Below are 20,831 nucleotides of genomic sequence, written 5' to 3' on the forward strand. Positions count from 1 at the left end.
ATGAAATTTCTAGCTTCATAAAACCTTTATATAGTTATTTCAAAAAGTGCCATTTAAATGCAATTGTAAAACCTCTGAAAAATGTTTATATTATCTGTATGATAGTGTCAGCTACTAATATAGAATCATAGAATCATAGAATAGTTAGGGTTGGAAAGGACCTTAAGATCAAGTTCTACCCCCCCAACATGGGCAGGGACACCTCACACTAAACCATCTCACCCAAGGCCTCGTCCAGCCTGGCCTTTCAACACTGCCAGGGATGGAGCATTCACAACCTCCCTGGGCAACCCATTCCAGTGCCTCACCACCATAACAGGAAAGAATTTCCTCCTTATATCTAATCTAAACTTCCCCTGTTTAAGTTTGAACCTGTTACCCCTTGTTCTATCACTACAGTCCCTAATGAAGAGTCCATCCCCAGCATCCCTATATGCCCCCTTCAGATACTGGAAGGCTGCTAGGAGGTCTCCACGCAGCCTTCTCTTCTCCAGGCTGAACAGCCCCAACTTTCTCAGCCTGTCTTCATACGGGAGGTGCTCCAGTCCCCTGATCATCCTCCTGGCCCTCCTCTGGACTTGTTCCAACAGTTCCATGTCCTTTTTATGTTGAGGACACCAGAACTGCACACAATTCTCCAAGTGAGGTCTCACAAGAGCAGAGTAGAGGGGCAGGATCACCTCCTTCGACCTGCTGGTCATGCTCCTTTTGATGCAGCCCAGGATACGGTTGGCTTTCTGGGCTGCGAGCACACACTGAAGCTGGCCCATGTTCATTTTCTCATTGACCAACACCCCCAAGTCCTTCTCCTCAGGGCTGCTCTGAATCTCTTCTCTGCCCAACCTGTAGCTGTGCCTGAGATTGCTCTGACCCAGGTGTAGGACCTTGCACTTGGCATGGTTAAACTTCATGAGGTTGGCATCAGCCCACCTCAGAAGCGTGTCGAGGTGCCTCTGGATGGCATTCCTTCCCTCCAGCATATGAACCGAACCATACAGCTTATATTTAAATAGCATTTGTCCTTTTAACCTCCTGACTTGTTTTCATTTTATCAAGTGACAATTTCCCTCATTTTTTTATAGTTTACAATTTACTCTGACTTTCATTCAGGAGAAACAGAAATTATAAATACCAGAAATCAACAAGTGTTCCTTTAAGAGGAAAGCAATTGCTTCTTCCAGATACTTTTTCATTGATTAGTTTGAAACTGCATCCTGCAAGCTGCGATTTCTTTACAAGTAAAGAAAAATCCCCCAAATGTTAAAGTGAAAATAGTTTGTTTCAGGGTTTTGGGTGGTTTTTTTGTTGTTGTTTGTTTGGGGTTTTTTTAAGTATTTTATGTGGTGTTGTTACCAGGAGGCAGAAAAGAAGTTGAACTTATCCTTTATCTTTTACTAGGCTCACAAATGTGTGCTGCTTTAAAGTGGCAACTACTGTGGAAAACATCCTGTAGTTTAATTATCTTTCAATTGTTGGTATTGCGGAAAAAATGTTTTCTAGTTATAATTTTAGTTGTTCTCATTATCAAAAATACGTGCTATGTAGAATCTCTCAGTTTTGATTTTGTTTGCAGTAACACCACTTCATTGTTATTTTGTTTTCTTAAGAGAACAAGTACGATTTAATGGATTTGGGATTTTTATCTTTGTTGTCTATCCTGGAGCATTTGTTGAGCTCTTCACAACCCACTTGCAACTGATATCTCCAGTCCAGCAACTAAGGATATTTTGTGCAGGTAATAGTTTGTGCCTTTTTACTAAACCTTTGCTTAGCACTGTTACTTACTCTGAAGGCATTATTTGTGAATTCTTGATGGACAATTGAAGGTTTGAAATGAAATACAAAAGCTTGCATTTACCTAAAGGTGATCCTTCTGCTCTGAACTTACATTGTAATTATAGAAAATCATTTGATCATTACTGTCCATACTGTGCTGTTTTCTGAAGGAGAAAGATGTCAGTTTCTAGGAGTTTAAATCAGTACCAGTTTCCTGTCATGAAAAATGTTACTATATATCCTAGATCTAATTCAGATTAGCTGTGCATAAGAAATTCCAGTTGTGTGTTGTACGGTCTAAGTAGCAGATCTTGGAGCATGCAAGCTGGAAAATACTCAGCCAGGAGACCGGTGGTATGAGAACATGACTTGCTGTCACAGGTGAACAACTTTGAGCAATACACTACCACTTTCTGCAATAGGAGCAATGTATTATGTGTTTTTTTTTCAGTAGTATTGTGAGTGATTTTTAGTGACATTTGAATTATGTTATTATACAGGTCACTGTGTTTTGGTGTTGCCACAAAGAGGAAATAAAGGCTAAAACACCAGCATCCAAAGAGAATCACAGCTTACAGCTCCAAATAAGCACCAAGTGGTTTTGGTTTGATGTTTTTGAAGTCTCTGGCTACTGGGAAGTAGAGCCCTGTTGCTGTGGAAAGTTAGACTGAGACTGTATTATCCTACCTGAACCACATGTTACTGATTTCTAGAGACAAATGTGGTTCCAAGATTACTGAAAGACAGACAGAAAAATTAGCATCTTGGTTTAGTTCTTGGAGAAGTAGGATAGCAGCCAGCCTGTTGTAATGTTTAGACATTAACATTGTTTCTTGAATATTGTAACTAAAACATTATATAGAAGGGTTTAGGCTGGGCATACAGAAGCCATTAGGAAAGCATATTTTCAAGCTTTCGTAAATCAAGTAAATGATGATAAAAGTTAGGTAAGTAAATATATCTATATTCCAAATACCCTAATGAACCAAAATCATTCACTGCAATAGGGTAACTTCCATGATGCCCTGTGTCAGTTTCCATTTCCAGCTACTGTGAGCAGAACTGCAAGAGAAGACATACCATTTTTCAAAATGGGTTGCTTACCTACATTGCTGTGAAATCATCTAGAAAAATTAGATTATAAGGTGTAACAAAATAATTGCTTGCATATTTTTGATGACAAGTGAACACCTATAATTTTTCAGGTTTTTTGGGGAACCATATAGGGGAATACAAGGTAGGAACAAGTATGTTGCAATACTGGTTTGGCATGAGTGGCTTGTTACCAGTTAGGTATAGCACATATATGTTTTGGTTTGTTTTTTTTACAGCTAATGATAAATATGTTTCATAACTAGGATGCTTGATAATCATAAAATGTGATCTTTGGTAAACTTGACACAGTTTTTTTTTGATTGTCAGAGCAGTTGAATGAACGTGTTCTCACTGTTCTGAAGATCTGAGTTTCCAGAGGCTTGTTTTCAGACTTTTGTATGGCAGCGAAGTAAAAGAAACAGAGTGGAGAATGACACAGAATATTCCCTTTGTAATCCATTTATACTCTGGAGATTAAAGAGTATATTTGTTGTACAGCAGATGGCATCGTGAGTTCAAGAATAGTGAATGAGTGTTCTTGTAAGACTTGTGATATTTTTAGCACTAATTCCATGACCAGTAGATAAAAAGTGCTTCTGTGCTGCACTTTCTTATAATTCAAACATTTGTACTATTTTTGAGATCCTTTGTAATGTATTTTGTGTTGTCTTTAACAGGAAAAAGTTAAAAGATTTTTTAAACTTAATTTTTAAAAAATTATTAATAATTAATAAAGTCATTATTTTAAGTTGTTTTAAGGGCTGGGTAAAGTATCGCTTTTTAAATATGAGGAATTAGGTATCCAAGGATGAGGCTGTTTTAGCAAAATGAAATTGCTTGTATACACAGCAGTGTGCCTCTACAGTTATTCTCATTTTAAGCCTGTTTCTTTTCTGTGGATCACCTGGGATGAATTTGAAGCCTTTCTATATTAGACTTTTCTCCTGTATTCCACACAGCAAACTGTGTAGATTATGGTGTTAAAGCCCATGTTTTCCTAGCAGTTTGAAAGTATTCATGTCACCCCCTAGCAGTTCCATCACCTCATTTTTTTATTATTTAAGGGTTTTTTTCCAGTTTACTCTCTATAGCGGCCACGCTGTTACAAATGAATTTTGGTTTGGTCTTTGATTTTTATCCTTTGTTAAGCTGTTGAGCTGAAAAAAAAAGGTAACACATTTACCTAATACTTCTGGGTTTGTTGCACTTGTGTGGGTGCACGCATATACATATGTGTGCAAGATAAACAGAACTGATTTCTGAAACTTTTCATCTATCTGATTACCTTTCAGTGAGATATGATTAAAAGCTATAGAAAGGGAGATCACATTAAGAAGCATCTACTATGGCAAATGGCAAAAACCCTGTATTTAAAGTACTCCAGAAATGTCTCTCGTTTCTGCAGCATTAGAAATGTAAAAGACAACCAGGTGACAGGTAGAGATAACCAGGGGAAATAAGAGTCTGCCATATGTTATGATTCCTGTGTTATGTGCAGTGCAAGATAGGTTATATTTACTTTAGTTCCTGTCTTGTAACTGCACTGTAAATGTAGAACTGACTCAAACCCCTCTTAACAAGATGAAGCATTATAAAAAGGAAATAAGGAGTCTTCAACACTGAAAAGTTTTCCTGCAGTGGTCGTATGAATTGTTTGACCAAAAACACAAAATAAATGAGAAAATCCATATAGTACTGGATGTTGAAGGAAGCCAATCACGTCTTATGATACTGGTTCATTTCTTCCTATGGAGAGCAGTGTCCTTTAAAAATTGCAGTTGCAAATATGTTGCCCAGAATAATGTGTTGGGAAATGCTGATTGCACAACTCAGTTTCTTGATGTGGTTTTAGGTCCAGATTTTCTTGTAGAAGAAGCCTTTTTTCAAATAATTTTCTAAACTTGTTTGGCATATACATGTAATTATTTTCATTGGTGCAGTGGAGATAACCATGAAAAATACTGAATTGCATCTAAATTTCAGACATCTTGCAGACCAGGACAAACAGTATTTATTCACATGTATGAACAGTTATTAAGATTCTTAAATGTAACAGTTTGTTGTGGTAAGAGGTGACAAGTAATACATTTCATTCTACTAACGTTTTAATATCTATGATAGAACTGTAGATAGAAACTGTAGATAGAAACTATAGTTGAAGTACTGATTCAGAAGCCCAGTTTTTCTTCTGGATACTCTACCTACTACATACTTAGAAAAGTAGTGAAATGATGAAATACCAATATGGTAGAATGACACCTTAAAAATAAACTTAACCTCTTTTCTGACAGTGTAATTCTCAGGGGCTCAGAGGCTTCTCTAAAAATTCCCTACAAAGTGACATCATAGAAACTTAAGTTTGTAAAGTAACATACGTATTCTTTCATGTCTCTGTTCAAAAATTAACTTTTCATCCATTCTTACAGTAATCATTTCAGGAAGGTTGATTAGCAGGTGACTGTAGAAACTTGTGTTTCAAAGACACCTTTCTGTTATTATTGTTTACTTAAAAAATATTTTTTTCCTTCTTTTCAGGAGTGTGGCATAATTTTGTTCTTGGTGTTACAAGTTTCATGGTTCTGTTTCTGCTGCCAGCCATTCTTTTCCCTTTCTATTACACGGGTGTTGGGGCACTTGTCACTGAGGTTGCAGAGGTAAGAAAAGATCTTTACTGTTTTCATATTGCGTGCTTTGTGACCTGAGAGTATCTGTCTCTTATTATCACAATCGGATTTGGTCAGTGCAGCACTCTGCAGAGTCTAATATATTGCGCTCTTTGTCTGCTTGACGTTTCCTTCTCAGTCACATGTGTTTTAGTATTAATAAATGAAGGAACATGGCGTGAATAATTATAGGCTATTCGTCATACTAAAAATCTGTTTAGACATTTGAGATGAGTTTGCAGGCTTATTTTGGTTTTGCTTGTTTTATTTTAACTTCTTTTCAGTATTGGCACCAAGTAAATTTACTGGAAACTACATTATCACTCTAATTATTGCTATCTGGTTTTAATGTTAAAGATTATTTTGACCTGATTTACTTGCTTGTTTGGTCAGCTGAAAGCAAAGTAGAGAGAGACTGCTGCGATTCTGGAAAGGACTGATTTTTTTCTGACTAAATCAAACATAGCACAGTTGGAACAGCACAGCTGAAAGTATTCAGTCTTCCTTGGATCTCAAAATGAACTGCTATGACTCAGGATAGAGTGACATTTATTATGCTTTATACCCTTGAAAGTATAGGTTCAACCTGCTGTGTTGAAAGATTCAGTGTATTAATTTAAGCTACTTGAACTTAAAATGGTAGGAAAAACCACAGTGTATTAACTTGTATGAAAATAATTTCTCAAGTTTGAATCGGTCCCTGGAACACATGGAGACTAGCCCTTTTCTTTTTCTTTGGACTAAAAAAGTTATTATTTGTAGAGGATACTGGTTTTGAAATGCTCTATCATAAGTTGAAATAATCAGTTCTAGTGGAGCCTGAGATACTCTCTTTCTCTGGAAATAGTGTCTTAACCTAAAGATTTCATGGCTATTTGGCAGAACTGTAAAAAAATCCTTGTTGTTTTAATTGCAATAATTTAATTGTAATAATATGTAATTTAATTGTAATATTGGTTTTGAAATGCTCTATCATAAGTTGAAATAATCAGTTCTAGTGGAGCCTGAGGCACTCTCTTTCTCTGGAAATAGTGTCTTAACCTAAAGATTTCATGGCTATTTGGCAGAACTGTAAAAAAATCTTTGTTGTTTTAATTGTAATAATATGACCGACTTGACATTCTTCTCAGGATTCTCCTGCCAATGGACCAAGAGGTCTTTTTGTGGGAGACCTTGTCACTAATCTGCAAGACTGCCCAGTTTATAATGTGGAAGACTGGAATTCCTGTCTGGGAGACATTTCAGAGAAGTCACAGATTGGCTACTGTGTAAGTGCAGCCACCCTACAGCAATTAAGTTTTCCAGCTAGAGGTATGACTTTAGGTGCTCTCTTCATTATTTTATATTGTAATTTTATCATGTCTTGATGACTGTTTTGAATGTAGGATATGTTGGTGAGGACAGATTTCCCCTAAGTTGAGTCTGCTATCCTGTCTTCAGCATTTACCAATATGCCATTCTATTTTGTGAAACCTGAAAGTGAGGAAGAAGTAGGTAGAAGACAGAAGAATTTCTCTAGTCTTCCAGTCACCCTATACAAACATCCTTTATGACATGAATAATGAAATTTGCCTCTTTGAGATACTGCATAACTTGGTTATTAGCAGTAATAGATTTATCTCCTCTATTTTTAGTTCAGTTATATGGATCAACTCAGTGATTTTTTACATATGTAAATTCCACATATTACCTTACTTCTTTGATCAGCATGACATTACAAATTGTATGGCTTAACCCAATGATGTGCTTTATTATGGCCACTTACTCTGGTCTGTCTCACTATGAGGGTTTTAAGTTTCATGTGCTTCTTCAGTCTAACAGTGTCTTTGCCCATAAACTTAGTTTTGTCTGGATTGCACATATTGCTTCTGCAAGTCAGTCTGTTTCCTTCTCTTTTCGTTTATACATTGGAGTGCTTGTTGCTGTAACAGTTCACCCCTTAGAAACAAAAAAACCCTGAACTGAACTAAACCAGAACTATAAACAAAAATTTAGTAGAACAAAAAAGAGCAGTCAAGTTAAATTGGCTGAATGTCTTGTGACGTGCCCTAAAGCTCTCTAAAGTTTGTTTCACGCAAGCATCCATGGAAACTGAATTACAAAGACAAGGGGCTACTGAGAAAATAGGGCGAAATTTTTGGGAGTCTTAAGTGGCTGATGGCTGGCCTAGGCTTCAAACTTTTGCATTCTCAGGAAAATAGTAAGGTCTGGTTTGTACTGAGCAAAATCTATATGACGCTCTTCAGAGCTTTAAAACTGTCACTGCGTTTGTTTCATCATGCTGAAGTAAATAGGGAGTAAGGCAGCTCGACTACCCATGGTTTTTAATGCATTATGGTTACATTGTGAGACCAAAAAGGTGATTTATCTTTCTTTCTAGTATGTAAGGAAAGTAATCTTACAACTGGAATATTTAAACAAGATAAAAATAAGTATTTAAACAGGAAACTAGTGAAGTATGGGTAAGATCCTGCTTTTGGAGAGCTAGCAGTTTGGATTATCCTTCTCAAGAGGAGGGCAACTTTGACACATGCTTTCAGCTGGACAGGGATGGCAAGGAAGAATCAATTCTTAGATGCTGTAGGCATCTGTAGATGCTCTGATTCTGCTGTTCTCTGAAATGCAATTTCAAAGTTATGAATAATAAAACTGCATATTCTGCAACTGAACTAGTCTTGTTAGGTTGAAATACTAGAAACTTAATACTGGAGACTCAATATTGCTTGCAAGCTTGGTTGCTGTACTGTGTTAGCAGCCCACTGTCCCACTGCTGCATTCTAATCAGACCAGTCTGTCTGCATTTTCAGAGTCATAAAGCCTCCAGCAGTGAGAAATATTCCTCCTAAATTAAGTGAACTCTGTTCAATCTCTAGGAGCTGTCATTTGTCAAAATCTTGACAGTTCACAACTTGACATAAATACTGAATATCAGTGAAAATGTATCTAGCAAATGGACCCTATCTACTTGACCATAAAACAAATGGAGAGTAAACTATTTGAGTATGCAGCTAGACAGAAAACAGTGCCCCAAGGTCCTTCGTGAAATTAAAAAAATGTTTTCAGTGTAGTTCATAAGGAAACTAGTTTCATGGTAATTCACTGTTCAAAAATACGTATTTTCTCAAGGGAGGTGTGTTGCCTACCAGAGGCTCAGATCAGGGATGTTGCAGAGAGGCTGCCTGCTCTAGTAAGTCCCACTGACTATTACCCACTTCTAATTATCCATGTGGGTGCTAGTGATATCGATAGTAGCCCGGAGAACAGTAAGAAGGACTACAGAGCACTGGGAGAGGTGGTAAGGGGCTCTGGAGCTCAGATAGTCTTTTCATCAATTCTCCAGGATAAAGGGGAGGACCTTAAAAAGGCTAGGAGGATTGGCAAGGTTAATAAATGGTTAGAACAGTGGTGCCATAGTCAAGGGTTTGGGTATTCAGAACACGGGACTCTATATGGGAGGCCAGGTCTACTGGAAGCTGGTGGAGCTGGTCTGTGTGCAGTTTTGGTAGGAAGCTTGCCAGGCTGGTCAAGGCAGCTTTAAACTAGATGTGGTGGGGGAGGGAGGCATCATTCCATCCCAACACACCCAGTCAGTTGCCAGCACCTATAATAAATACTTAGAGCGATGTACGGATATTTCAGCCACTCCAGCCAATGAGCTGGCTTCAGTTGGAGCTCGGCTCAGATGCCTCTGTACAAATGCCCGTAGCATGGGGAACAAACAATAGGAATTAGAAATGTGTGCATGTCTACGGGGGTATGATATAACAGGCATCACAGAAACATGGTGGGATGGCTCCTATGACTGGAGTGCTGGAATGGAAGGTTACAGGCTCTTTAGGAAAGACAGGCCCGGCAGACAGGAAGGTAGAATTGCTATTTATGTTAAGGGTAGGCTGGAGAGCATGGAACTCTGCCTGGGGACATGTGAGCAGTTAACAGAGAGTTTGTAGATCAGAGTTCAGAGTTAAAGGGAGAACAGCGATGGGGGACATTACTGTGGGGATCTGTTACAGACCGCCTGATCAAGGAGAACCTGCGGATGAAGCACTCTACAGACAGATAGGAAAAGCCTCACGCTCACAGGACCTTGTTCTCATGGGGGACTTCAACCACCCTGACATCTGTTGGAGGGACAGCGCAGCCCAGCACAAACAATCCAGGAGGTTCCTCAACTGTGTAGAAGACAACTTCCTTCTGCAAATAATAGAGGAGCCGACAAGGAGAGGTGCCCTGCTTGACCTCGTGCTCACCAACAGGGAGGGGCTGGTTGGAAATGTGACGCTCCAGGGCAGCCTTGGATGCAGCAATCACGAGATGGTCAAATTTGAGATCTTCAGGACAGTGAGAAGAGCGTGCATCAAGCTCACTGCCCTGGACTTCAAGAGAGCAGACTTTGGCCTCTTCAGGAGCCTGCTTAGTAAGGTTCCATGGGATATAGCTCTAGAGGGCAGAGGGGCCCAAGACTGTTGGTTGATATTCAAGGATCACCTGCTGCAAGCTCAGGAGTGTTGCATCCCAACCAGAAGGAAGTGCAGCAGGAGGGCCAGGAGACCTCCTTGGATGGATATGGAGCCGCTGAGGAAAATTCAATTGAAAAAAGAGGCTTATAAAAGGTGGAAGCAAGGACAGGTGGCCTGGGAAGAGTACAGGGATGTTGTCTGGGAAGCTGGGGACCAGGTTAGGAAATCTAAGGCCCGGTTAGAATTAAACTTGGCTAAGGATGTGAAAGATAACAGGAAGGGATTCTATAGCTACATTGCAAGTAAAAGACTCGGGATGATGTGGGCCCTCTCCAGAAGCTATCAGGAGAACTGGCTACACAGGATTTGGAGAAGGCTGAGGTTCTGAATGACTTCTTTGCCTCGGTCTTCACTGGCAAAGGCTCTGACCAAACCACCCAAGACTTGGAAGGTGGATGCAGGGACTGTGAGAATGAAGACCTTGAGCCCACTGTAGGAGAGGATCTGGTTTGATGCCATCTTAAGAACCTGAAGGTGCACAAGTGCATGGGACCTGGGGTCCTGAAGGAGCTGGTGAATGAAATTGCTAAGACACTGTCCATCATATTTGAGAAATCATGGCAGTCAGGTGAAGTTCCCGATGACTGGAAAAAGGGAAATATAACCCCCATTTTCAAGAAGGGGAAAATGGATGACCCAGGGAATTACAGATCAGTCAGTCTTACCTCTGTGCCTGGCAAAATCTTGGAGCAGATTCTCCTGGAAGGCATGCTAAGGCACATGAAAATCAACGAGGTGCTTGGTGACAGCCAGCATGGCTTCACTAAGGGGAAATCCTGCCTGACCAATTTGGTGGCCTTCTATGATGGGGCTACGGAACTGATGGACAGGGGTAGAGCAGTTGACGTCATCTACCTGGACTTGTGTAAAGCGTTCGACACTGTCCCACAGAGCATCCTTGTCTCTAAATTGGAGAGACATCAATTTGATGGATGGACCACTCAGTGGATAAAGAACTGGCTGGATGGCCGCACACAAAGAGTTGTGGTCAATGGCTCAATGTCTGGCTGGAGACCAGTAACAAGTGGTGTCCCTCAGGGATCGGTGTTGGGACCGGTCTTGTTCAACATCTTTGTCGCTGACGTGGACAGTGGGATTGAGTACACCCTCAGCAAGTTTGCCGATGACACCAAGCTGTGTGGTTCGGTTGATACACTGGAGGGAAGGAATGCCATCCAGAGGGACCTTGACACGCTTGTGAGGTGGGCTGGTGCCAACCTCGTGAAGTTTAACCATGCCAAGTGCAAGGTCCTACACCTGGGTCGGAGCAATCCCAGGCACAGGCACAGGTTGGGCAGAGAAGAGATTCAGAGCAGCCCTGAGGACAAGGACTTGGGGGTGTTGGTTGATGAGAAAATGAACATGGGCCGGCTTCAGTGTGTGCTCGCAGCCCAGAAAGCCAACTGTATCCTGAGCTGCATCAAAAGGAGCGTGACCAGCAGGTCAAAGGAGGTGATCCTGCCCCTCTACTCTGCTCTTGTGAGACCTCACTTGGAGAATTGTGTGCAGTTCTGGTGTCCTCAACATAAAAAGGACATGGAACTGTTGGAACAAGTCCAGAGGAGGGCCAGGAGGATGATCAGGGGACTGGAGCACCTCCCGTATGAAGACAGGCTGAGGAAGTTGGGGCTGTTCAGCCTGGAGAAGAGAAGGCTGCGTGGAGACCGAAGGGGGCCTACAGGGATGCTGGGGAGGGACTCTGCATTAGGGACTGTAGTGGTAGGACAAGGGGTAATGGGTTCAAACTTAAACAGGGGTAGTTTAGACTGGATATAAGGAGGAAATTCTTTCCTGTTATGGTGGTGAGGCACTGGAATGGGTTGCCCAAGGAGGTTGTGAATGTTCCATCCGTGGCAGTGTTCAAGGCCAGGTTGGACGAGGCCTTGGGTGAGATGGTTTAGTGTGAGGTGTCCCTGCCCATGTCGGGAGGGTGGAACTTGATCTTAAGGTCCTTTCCAACCCTAACTATTCTATTCACTGCTCCAGCATTCAAGGCTTAGAAAGCTTTCAAAATTTGAATCTTGTAAAGGCTTTAATGTTTTTTAATAAGGATATTTTGAGTGTTGGTTGTTTCCACAGCCAGCCAGTGAAATTGGTACAGTAGCAGCTAACAGATTGTCTTAATGCAACCTTAATGCAAGTTGAGGGCAACAGATAGAAGTATTTTGTAACTTGTCAAGCTTAGAACACTGCAGTGGTAGATCCCCAATATCTCAAGGGAATTTATTAAGATGAAAAAATCAGTATGTGACATGGTGAAATCAGGTGACATTCATACATGTAAGTCGTGAAGCTTATTCTTAGTTATGACTGAACCACAGCTAGGCTGTGTGAATTGCTATGATTCTTCAGTGCCACAGAATGATTGTTTTACTTGATGCAGACTGATTTGTTTTCAGGAAGTTGCTAGAATGTTCATCATTTGCTCTTTGTGTTCTTTAGTCTATAGAAGACTCGATGGCACAGTTGAATGTTGTAGTAACAACAGCCTCACAGACATTTGCTTTTCCTATAGCAATAACTTGGACAGCCAACTGGTAGGTTATGTAAACTGCTAATTTTTATTTCTTTTTTATATGAAATAAATTAAATTACTAATATTTACCAACATTTATGCAGCATACTTAAGTGTTTAAGAGTATCTACAGTTTTGTAGTAAGGGGGTGTGTGTGTATGTGTATGTTATTCTCCCCATCTAGAGCTTTAAAAAGCCAAAATAGTAGAAATTATTTTTCCCATGACCATTCAGGAATTCTCTGGAAGAATCAGAAAAGATCTTATACCCCTCATTCCTTTAGGCAGAAAGACCTCTCTCCCATTTTCACCACTGGATGCGGGTGGAGTATTAGTGAGATAAACAACTTTTGAGAACAACGTGAAATTGCTTATTTTGGTGCTTCAGTCTTAAAGGTACTGAGCACTACAGGCTAAGCAAAGCACTGGATTATGTGTTCAGTTATCTGAAGCCAGCAGGTCTGGTCACTGGGATAAAACTGAAAACATGGAAGAGCAGGTCCTAGGGATTGCCCAGTTTCTCAAATCAGAGCCTCTATTTTTTCACCATATTGATTTTCTTGTAACATGTGGAACCCTATAAACTTTGTCAGCAGGATTTTGACTTACTTTCTTCAAGACACAGAAAAGTTTATTAAAGTACATGATCCAGATTGACAGTGATGGAATCTTTCTAACAGTTCTCTTTACAAGAAAAAGCACAAGGATCAACTGTGTAAACTTTTCTACACATACCAGTTCATCATAGTTCTGAAGATTTGTGATAAATACCTAAAGAAAGGGAAATAAATCAGTTCCTACATCTGCTATGTTTACAGTTTCTACAGTGGTAAACTTCCAACTCCAGGGTGGTTTTGTTGTGTTTAGCCACTAAGAATTGAGCCTAGAGCGGCAGTTCATTTGAAATATATCCATGGCTGGTAACATCCTGCAGTTCAGCAAAATTTGATAAATCACTACCCCACTGAGTTTTGACATACTTAAGCTCATGACGACTTCTTAGGAACAGAAAAGAAATAAAAGCATCCAGAAGCCTATGACTTTCAAGTGTCCTTAGACAGGCTGTGGGGTTTTGAACAATTATTTTAAACAGTCTTTGCAGTGCTATACAGCAGTATTTGAAAGTGTGCCCTCTTCCCCTTATTAGAATAGACAGAGCTTGTATTAAAGTTAATGGAGAGTGTCTGACACTCATGCATCTATAGGGAGTGTAACTATCGGGCTAAAAAGGCAGAAAATCCTTTTTTTTTTTTTTCCCTAAGGCAAGCAGTAGATGAAGAACTTTCCTTGCTTGTGTTTAAGAACAAAAGGAAAACTGTCACTGAGCTTTAACGAGAGACATGAGGGAGGAAAACAATTTCCTGTTCCTTTCTGCTATACTCTCTTTTGGCCTGTGGGGAGCAAGAAAGATCTGGTCTTTCAGCCTGCAGAGTGAAACAGTTGAGAACGGTTTCTTAGCTGCCCCACAGCTGGTAGGTTTGTTTGCTGAACATAAGGTTTTTGTCAGCCAAATAAGGTTTTAAATCAATGAAGACTAAAACTTTTTGAACAGTTAGTTACTCATATGTTGATGCAGGTTCTGTTCATTAAAAATCACTGATTTGTGTTTAGATGCCTTGATTTTTTTTGTAGTGCATGTGTGTACATTTTTTAAAACAGCTTTTACTCTGGTACATGTGCACAGCCTCTTTTTCACATTCCACCAAAAATGGAATGACAGGTTGAGTATGTGTCACGTAGAGGTTCGGACGGATTTGACAAAACCCCAAAAAAATAAGATTTCAGCTCTTCATGGGCTGGTAGTGTATCAGTGAGGCACTTCCTTTGCTTTAAAAAGGAGTATGTGGTACTTTTTATTTTGATCTGTTGGAAAATGCCTTTACATTTTATAAACTTTTAAAATTCCCTTTGCAGTATGCCTGTCTGCCAGCACGAAAAGTTATCGAATCCAGCAAAGTTTGTCGAACCAATGTGGACTGCCAGAAAGACTTTGTTCCTAGTTTTTGTGTGACTCCTTCTTTAGAGAACCAAACAAGGCTAATCAGGGTAAAACATCCACCCCATATTGACATGCTGTATGTAGGACACCCCATGCATCTTCAGTATACAGGTTGGTATTATTTATTAAAATGGTTCAACAAAAAAAAGATTTATATTGTGGTTTATTTTGTCTGGCTGCTTGTACAAGGTTTTGGGGCGCTTGTCAGTTAACTTGTTTAATGGAGAATCCATTTCTTGTCAGCCAGTTGAGAGACATGGACTGCTCAGGCCTAAAATGAAATGTGCACAGTGCAATGAGTTACAAAGGTAATAGAAACCATATGTGAGATGGTTGGTCTGTTTAGGGTGTTTTTTTTTTCAGAAGAGTCTGAAAGGGCTATTTCTATAACAGATCTCACTCAGGTTAGTCATGGGAACCAGTCACCTACATTTTCCTAACACATAAACTTCTCAGAATGATACTGTAAAATCTCTAGGGCATCTTACTCTTAAGACTTTGCCTGGAATATTGGCATGACTGCTTACATCACACCTAATATCCCAAATGTCTGTGACAGATTCCCATAACTACCAATTCACAAGTACAGTCACAACATATTTTTTTCCTGATTATTTTTTTGAGTACTCTAAATTAAGTAACATGTTACAGTTTAGTTTCTGACTGACTTTGAAATGGACTGTCTCTCCTTTAGGCAAGCTTATATTCTTGAGCCAGGTAGAGTAAAAAGTAATTCTGCTCTTTGAGCAAGCATGGGAAGAAAGAACAAACACATCAACATCCCTACTTCGTAGCTTGAGTGGCGTGTTGAAAATTAGCTTCAGATGGGCTTAAAAAAGCATGAAGCATTAAACTGTTGTCCGTTCCTGTGAGGAACCTGTCTGTTCCTCACAGACAGCTATACCTCGCAGGGGGAGATTTTGCTTCAGACATCTTGAAGTACTTCCTTAACAAAGCATGGTATTTTTCTGACTTAAGTACAAAAGTGCTTTTGAAACAGTAATGAAATCTGGTAGTGTAAATCCATTAGCATTATTGCATAAACATATGTTCAGTTATTCTGTCAGTCATCTTTCTGTGCTGGTCATATTTTTAAGCCCAAAATATGATCACTTTACTTGTTATTTCTGCTCTCTTGCCATTTAGGAGGAAAATGTTGTTCACCTGTGTATCATTAACACACAGTTATATATTTGGTGGCATCTATTCCAAATGCAGCAGCAAATTTTAAGAATAGAGTTTGATAATTATTATAAGTTCCCTTCCTTGGTCTCTAACAATACAAACTTTAGGTGCTCTGGAGCAACTGATATTGTTCTCTTTTCCAATATGTTGGAGTGATGGAGTTTTAGTCACTGTTTCCTGTTGAACAGTAATTCTGCAAAACAGTTGAACCTGTAAGTCTTTCAGAACTCAGAAAAGAATGTTATTTGATCTGAATAGGTAGTTTTACTTTAAGAAGTTACTGTGTGCAAATGCAATTTACGGTATATTTACAGGAATATAATTCTAAAGTGATTTAGTGTACCCTGGGAATTGCATATTGGATGTGTTAATTTCAAGGCTAGAAGCTTGACTTCATTGCAGACTTTGCTGTGAATGCAACCTATGCACTGTGTTCATCTTAGAAAAGAAACAGAGCTAAAATTATAGGATCCTGGCTTGGGCAGCAGGTAGTCTACTGTACTATCATAAAGTCCCATGTATTCCAATGAAACAGCTTCTAAATATTTCAGACTTAACTTTGCACTGTACAACACTGGCTTTGGACCAACAGGTTTGTTGTTGTTTTTTTTTCTTTTTCCCCCAAATATGACTAATCAGAATGTGGTAACCATTTTTATTACAGTTAAGAAAGGAAAATAATTTCTTCCTCTATTGTGTGTGTGATTTTTGAAACAGTGAATGCATTTTAGTGAAAGGAAAATAATTTCTTCCTTTACTGCGTGAATTTTGAAACAGGAATATGTTTTAGTGAAATGTTTTATGCTTTAATGTGATCTTTCTACCTGCAGGAAACATTACCTTTTAGAGTGATGCTACATTTAACACACAGCCTAATATGGGAATTGCACTAGTGTGTACTATGACTTTACTTTCTCTAGAAATGTCACTACAGTAATGTTTGAAAAACATTCTAAGATTATTGCATGTATTATTTTCTACTTAGGTTTGTACTGTTGTCATGATAGTCCTGCTATATGGAGAAGAAGTAATTATTTCATATTTTTTCATTTGAAACTAGCTTCCAGACATAGTGTTTCAAAAAAGTAAAACGAAACACAACCACAAAAAAAAAAAAAACAAACAAAAAAAAAAACCAAACAATGAAACAATCCTGTAATGAAACGAACTTACACTGCTGGAGATTTGGCCAAAACTAAAACAGAAGGAATGATCAGGAATACATGTTGTTTAGGACAGACACATTAATTAGTCCATTCTAATAGCCTTCTCTCATAGTACTGATGTAATCAAATGTAAACTCATACTGTAGGTTTAATTCATGGAATTACTCAATACTTTTAGACTTTTACTGCAGGCCAGTTATGTTCTAGAGGCTTTCCCTGTGTTGGACAGGTGACATGTAAGATTGAAATGGAGAGCCCTGTCATTATTGCCATTCAACACTGCAGTGTTTCTTCTTTATTTTGTGAGGGTTTTTATTCCTTCATGTAACTTCGCTGTTACAAAATCATGGCATCCTTCTCTGGGCCTTGTTGGTTAAGAAGAATACGGTGACTAACATTCGCATTTGGAATTTACACTGTTTGAGGGAAGATCATACCCTGCATGTTCCTGTATCTGCATTGCCCATCAAGGATCAAAACCTGCATTTCCTTCATGAAAAGAAGATGGAACTTACTTAGAAGATAATTTCCCCAAACTGGACAAGTCTCCTACTTCTGTTCTATCCAAATCTTCTAAAAAAAAAAACAAAAAACACTTCCTAGCTTCGGGGAGTTTTTTGATCAATAACAGCCTTAACCCTGATGGAGGGTCTGTCTGCTGCAGTGTGGTTTCTCAGTATTTCCATGCTTGTTTTCCCTTATTGCTGAAGATGATCCTGCTTTGCTTTCAACCTGTATTTAAGGGATTGCATGTTCTGGAGACTACACAGAAATAATCTCATGCCATACTGTCCCTCTCCTCCATAGCATCCATGCTTTTTTTTGAAAAGCTCTTTGGTCAACCTAGTCTCCAAATCACTTCTAATTAAAGTTGTGTCCCTTGTGCATTCTTCTCAATATTTGTGAACACTATCTAGTATTAGCTGACAAAAGAAATGTTAATTCCAGGTCAAAGAATTGCTTAATTGGAGTGGGAAAACAATGACTATTTTGTTTCATGCAGCCTCATTGCTGTTCACCTCTTCCCAGCAATGTCTTTTGAAGACAAGGCTGGAGAATATAATTTCTGTAATCCTTGCGTTATTTGTTGAAGGGCAGATTTGCCTGCTGTCACTAGGTTTGATCCATTACAGCCACTAAATTCATTCATTGGCTCATATTACAATGTCTAGAGCTCAGTCCGGTATCTTCCTGAAGAGTTTTTTTGAGTTTTGGGTATTGCTTCGGCAGCAAGGTTTGGAGTTTAGATCCATGTCTAGCAGCTGTCAGTGACAACAAAAAGGGAAAGAGATGAGTGATCCATTCTCAATGTAGGAATTTCAATCCATTCAGGTTCAGGATGGTAACTTGTAAGTGGCCATTAGGTGTTTGTCAAGAGGCAGTCAAGCTTTGAAATTACAGTATACTGTCTTTTGAAGCCTTTGAATACAGTGGCTGCCTCAGCCATTTTGCTATTTTGGCTCTTGAACAAGAGGTCTGATCAGATGTTCTGATGCCAGCCTTCAGCTTGATGAGTTGTTTTCTTTGGATGTCACTTGACTTGGATGCCTCTGACTTTCTGAACTGGAAGGTGTCCAGAATTTCTGTCTATTATGTTCTTCACTTAGTAGTCCAACAGACTTATTTTCTCTCAGTTCCCCTAAATCAAAGGTCTTTCTTAAGCTAAGGTAAATGAGGGAACATGATTTTCAAGTTGTCTTGGCATAGCTGTGGCAAGTTTGGTGTTGGAAAGTTCTCTGCTTGTTGCCACACCAAACCATTCTTTTTTTGAGACTCCTTTCCAAATATCTCCATCCTACGGTGTGCTTGCTGGTTGGACTCATCACAAGGGGCTTTATTATCAGAAGAAAATGTGTTTATTTGACTGAATGGACCAGTTCTCTGACAGTAGAACCTTTGGAACTACTTTCTCCTCATCTTTGTTCCAATGTCTTTGAATTATTTATTGAACCTGAAGAAATCTGGTTCTCGCTCTTAGCTAAGATATATTTAAGAGCACTTTCGGTATGTTACTAGTGCTCTGAGTTTCCCAGTATTCTCTTAGCCTATGGTTTTACAATTTCTCAAGGAGTGGATTAAATTGTTCCTTTTCCAAGGGATGTTTGTATTGAGTGGGATTTGAACTCTCCCTTTCACATATATCCGTGGAGACGGTATTTATTTTCCTAAAACTTTTCCCCAGGCTATTAGGGAAAATTCAGGCCATTGCTCCTGGCCTCAATTCACATCCAGAGCTTTTCTTTAGGGGCAGAGTGACTATTGTTGATACCGTGCAAGATCATCCTTAAGGTGATTTTCTAATTCTGCCTTAATTTACTGGTACCTCTTCCTTTTGGGGATAAGACTCTGCTATACTATGAGTGGAGCCTTCTAGAAGGAAAGATGTCTTTCTTACAGCTGTCACAGAACTAAGGTTTTCAAATGGTCCCTGAGGCTGGCAAACAGACTGCTGTTTACATTGAAAGACTGTGTCAAGACTTTTTATGAAACAACACAGATGGAGCATCCCCGTACTAAGAGAGTGCACTCCATGAGGCCTCAAGCTACCTCAGTTTTCTTTGAGGAGTCTCTCTTAAACATTTGACATACAGTCAGCTGAAGCTTCAAAGAAGTTACAGTACTAAAGAAGTGTTTCAAGGTCATGTGGTGCTTGACACTGCAATTTTCCAGTTAGAATTTATATGAAAGATGCTGAGTCCTGCCTCACAGCTTTTTATTACTAAGTTCTATCTTGGAGTCACAGTCACTCATCTGAAGACAGAAAAAGAAGCAATTTATGTGCTGGCAAACTGGTGTTGTGTAGTGCAGCTGTGCATCATAGAATGGTTTGGGCTGGAAGGGACCTTAAAGATCATCTAGTTTCAACCCCCTTGCCATGGGCTGGGACACCTTCCAGTAGACCAGGTTGCTTCAAGCCCCATTCAGCCTGGCCTTGAACACTGCCGAGGATGGGGCAGCCACATGATCTCCTAGCTGTCACTTTCTGAGAGTGACTGCAGAATTCTGCACCCTGTCTGCCCCCACTCTTCTACACCATGAGCTCAGCCTCACGTCAAGGGGTCTTTTGCAGGTATTGCAAGAAAATTTTCTGGCCTTCTGAGAAAGTACATGTGTGCACCCACAGTATGAATGTATACATGTGGGCTGCATATGTTGGGAAAAGTCTGGTAGCTATAATCTTTATATGTTTTTCTTTGAAAAGGACTTGAATTACACAGTGTGGTCTTTATGACTGCAGATGTCTGGTTGCCTCTGAAAATGCATATCTTAGATCTACTTTCACTGAAATCATGCTAATTGTGTTTTGTGGAGGGACTTTACTATGATAGTGACCATGTTTAAGAAATATACTTAGGTTGGTTATTCATCTTTGAAGAAATGTCATTTCAGATCTGATTTTTCTGCAAAATTATAATCTAAAATTCATAATTTATAATCCTGGAATGACTGTTCATGTTTTGTGTATCTTTGTATTTCCATTTCAGTAAGTCTCAGCAGTTTTGTACCACGACAAAACTTTCTAAGCATCGATCTGCCTGTGGTGATAGAGACATTTTGCAAGTATCCTTTGAAGTATGTTTGTTCTTTTAAGGCAAGAAGAGCACTGTTTAGAATTTGGTGAACCAGCAAAATTTCAGTTGGATATCATTTTAGACAGGATGTCTGAAACATTTCTGTAGAGTTTTGACATCTTTATCCCTTTTCTGCATTGATTATTGTCTGTGTGCCAAGCTCAATATGAAATGTCTCACTTTCTTGTGCTTAGTAGGATATTTTTGGTCAGTACTTTCTTTGACTCTTTTCTTGAGGGTGAGTTTTTACAGCTCTGACAAGAAAGTCAAAGTAAGCCTGAATTTACAGCAGGATAAATGAGATGTTATTGCTAGCTTTGGTATGTTGGATTTTTATAATT

The 20,831-nt window shown here is 39.4% G+C and overlaps 1 protein-coding gene across 4 annotated transcripts in view; it reads left to right on the forward strand.

The window, feature by feature from the left end:
• The window catches only part of MBTPS2 (membrane bound transcription factor peptidase, site 2), a 40,875-nt gene that overhangs the window by 13,050 nt on the left and 6,994 nt on the right, over positions 1-20,831 (forward strand). For 2 of the 4 annotated variants that reach the window (XM_062603698.1, XM_062603699.1), the window contains exons 5-10: positions 1,608-1,735; positions 5,407-5,525; positions 6,665-6,845; positions 12,497-12,591; positions 14,483-14,678; positions 20,404-20,479. In XM_062603698.1, coding sequence (XP_062459682.1) covers positions 1,608-1,735; positions 5,407-5,525; positions 6,665-6,845; positions 12,497-12,591; positions 14,483-14,678; positions 20,404-20,479 — 795 coding nt within the window. Of the gene's footprint in view, positions 1-1,607; positions 1,736-5,406; positions 5,526-6,664; positions 6,846-12,496; positions 12,592-14,482; positions 14,679-14,810; positions 15,437-20,403; positions 20,480-20,831 lie in introns of those variants that run through there. The other 2 variants (XM_062603701.1, XM_062603700.1) reach the window with 2 other exon arrangements.

The sequence above is a fragment of the Pezoporus occidentalis genome, unplaced genomic scaffold (assembly GCF_034315485.1).
Source record: "Pezoporus occidentalis ecotype Australia unplaced genomic scaffold, CSIRO_AGI_Poc_V1 ctg81, whole genome shotgun sequence".
NCBI lineage: Eukaryota > Metazoa > Chordata > Aves > Psittaciformes > Psittacidae > Pezoporus > Pezoporus occidentalis.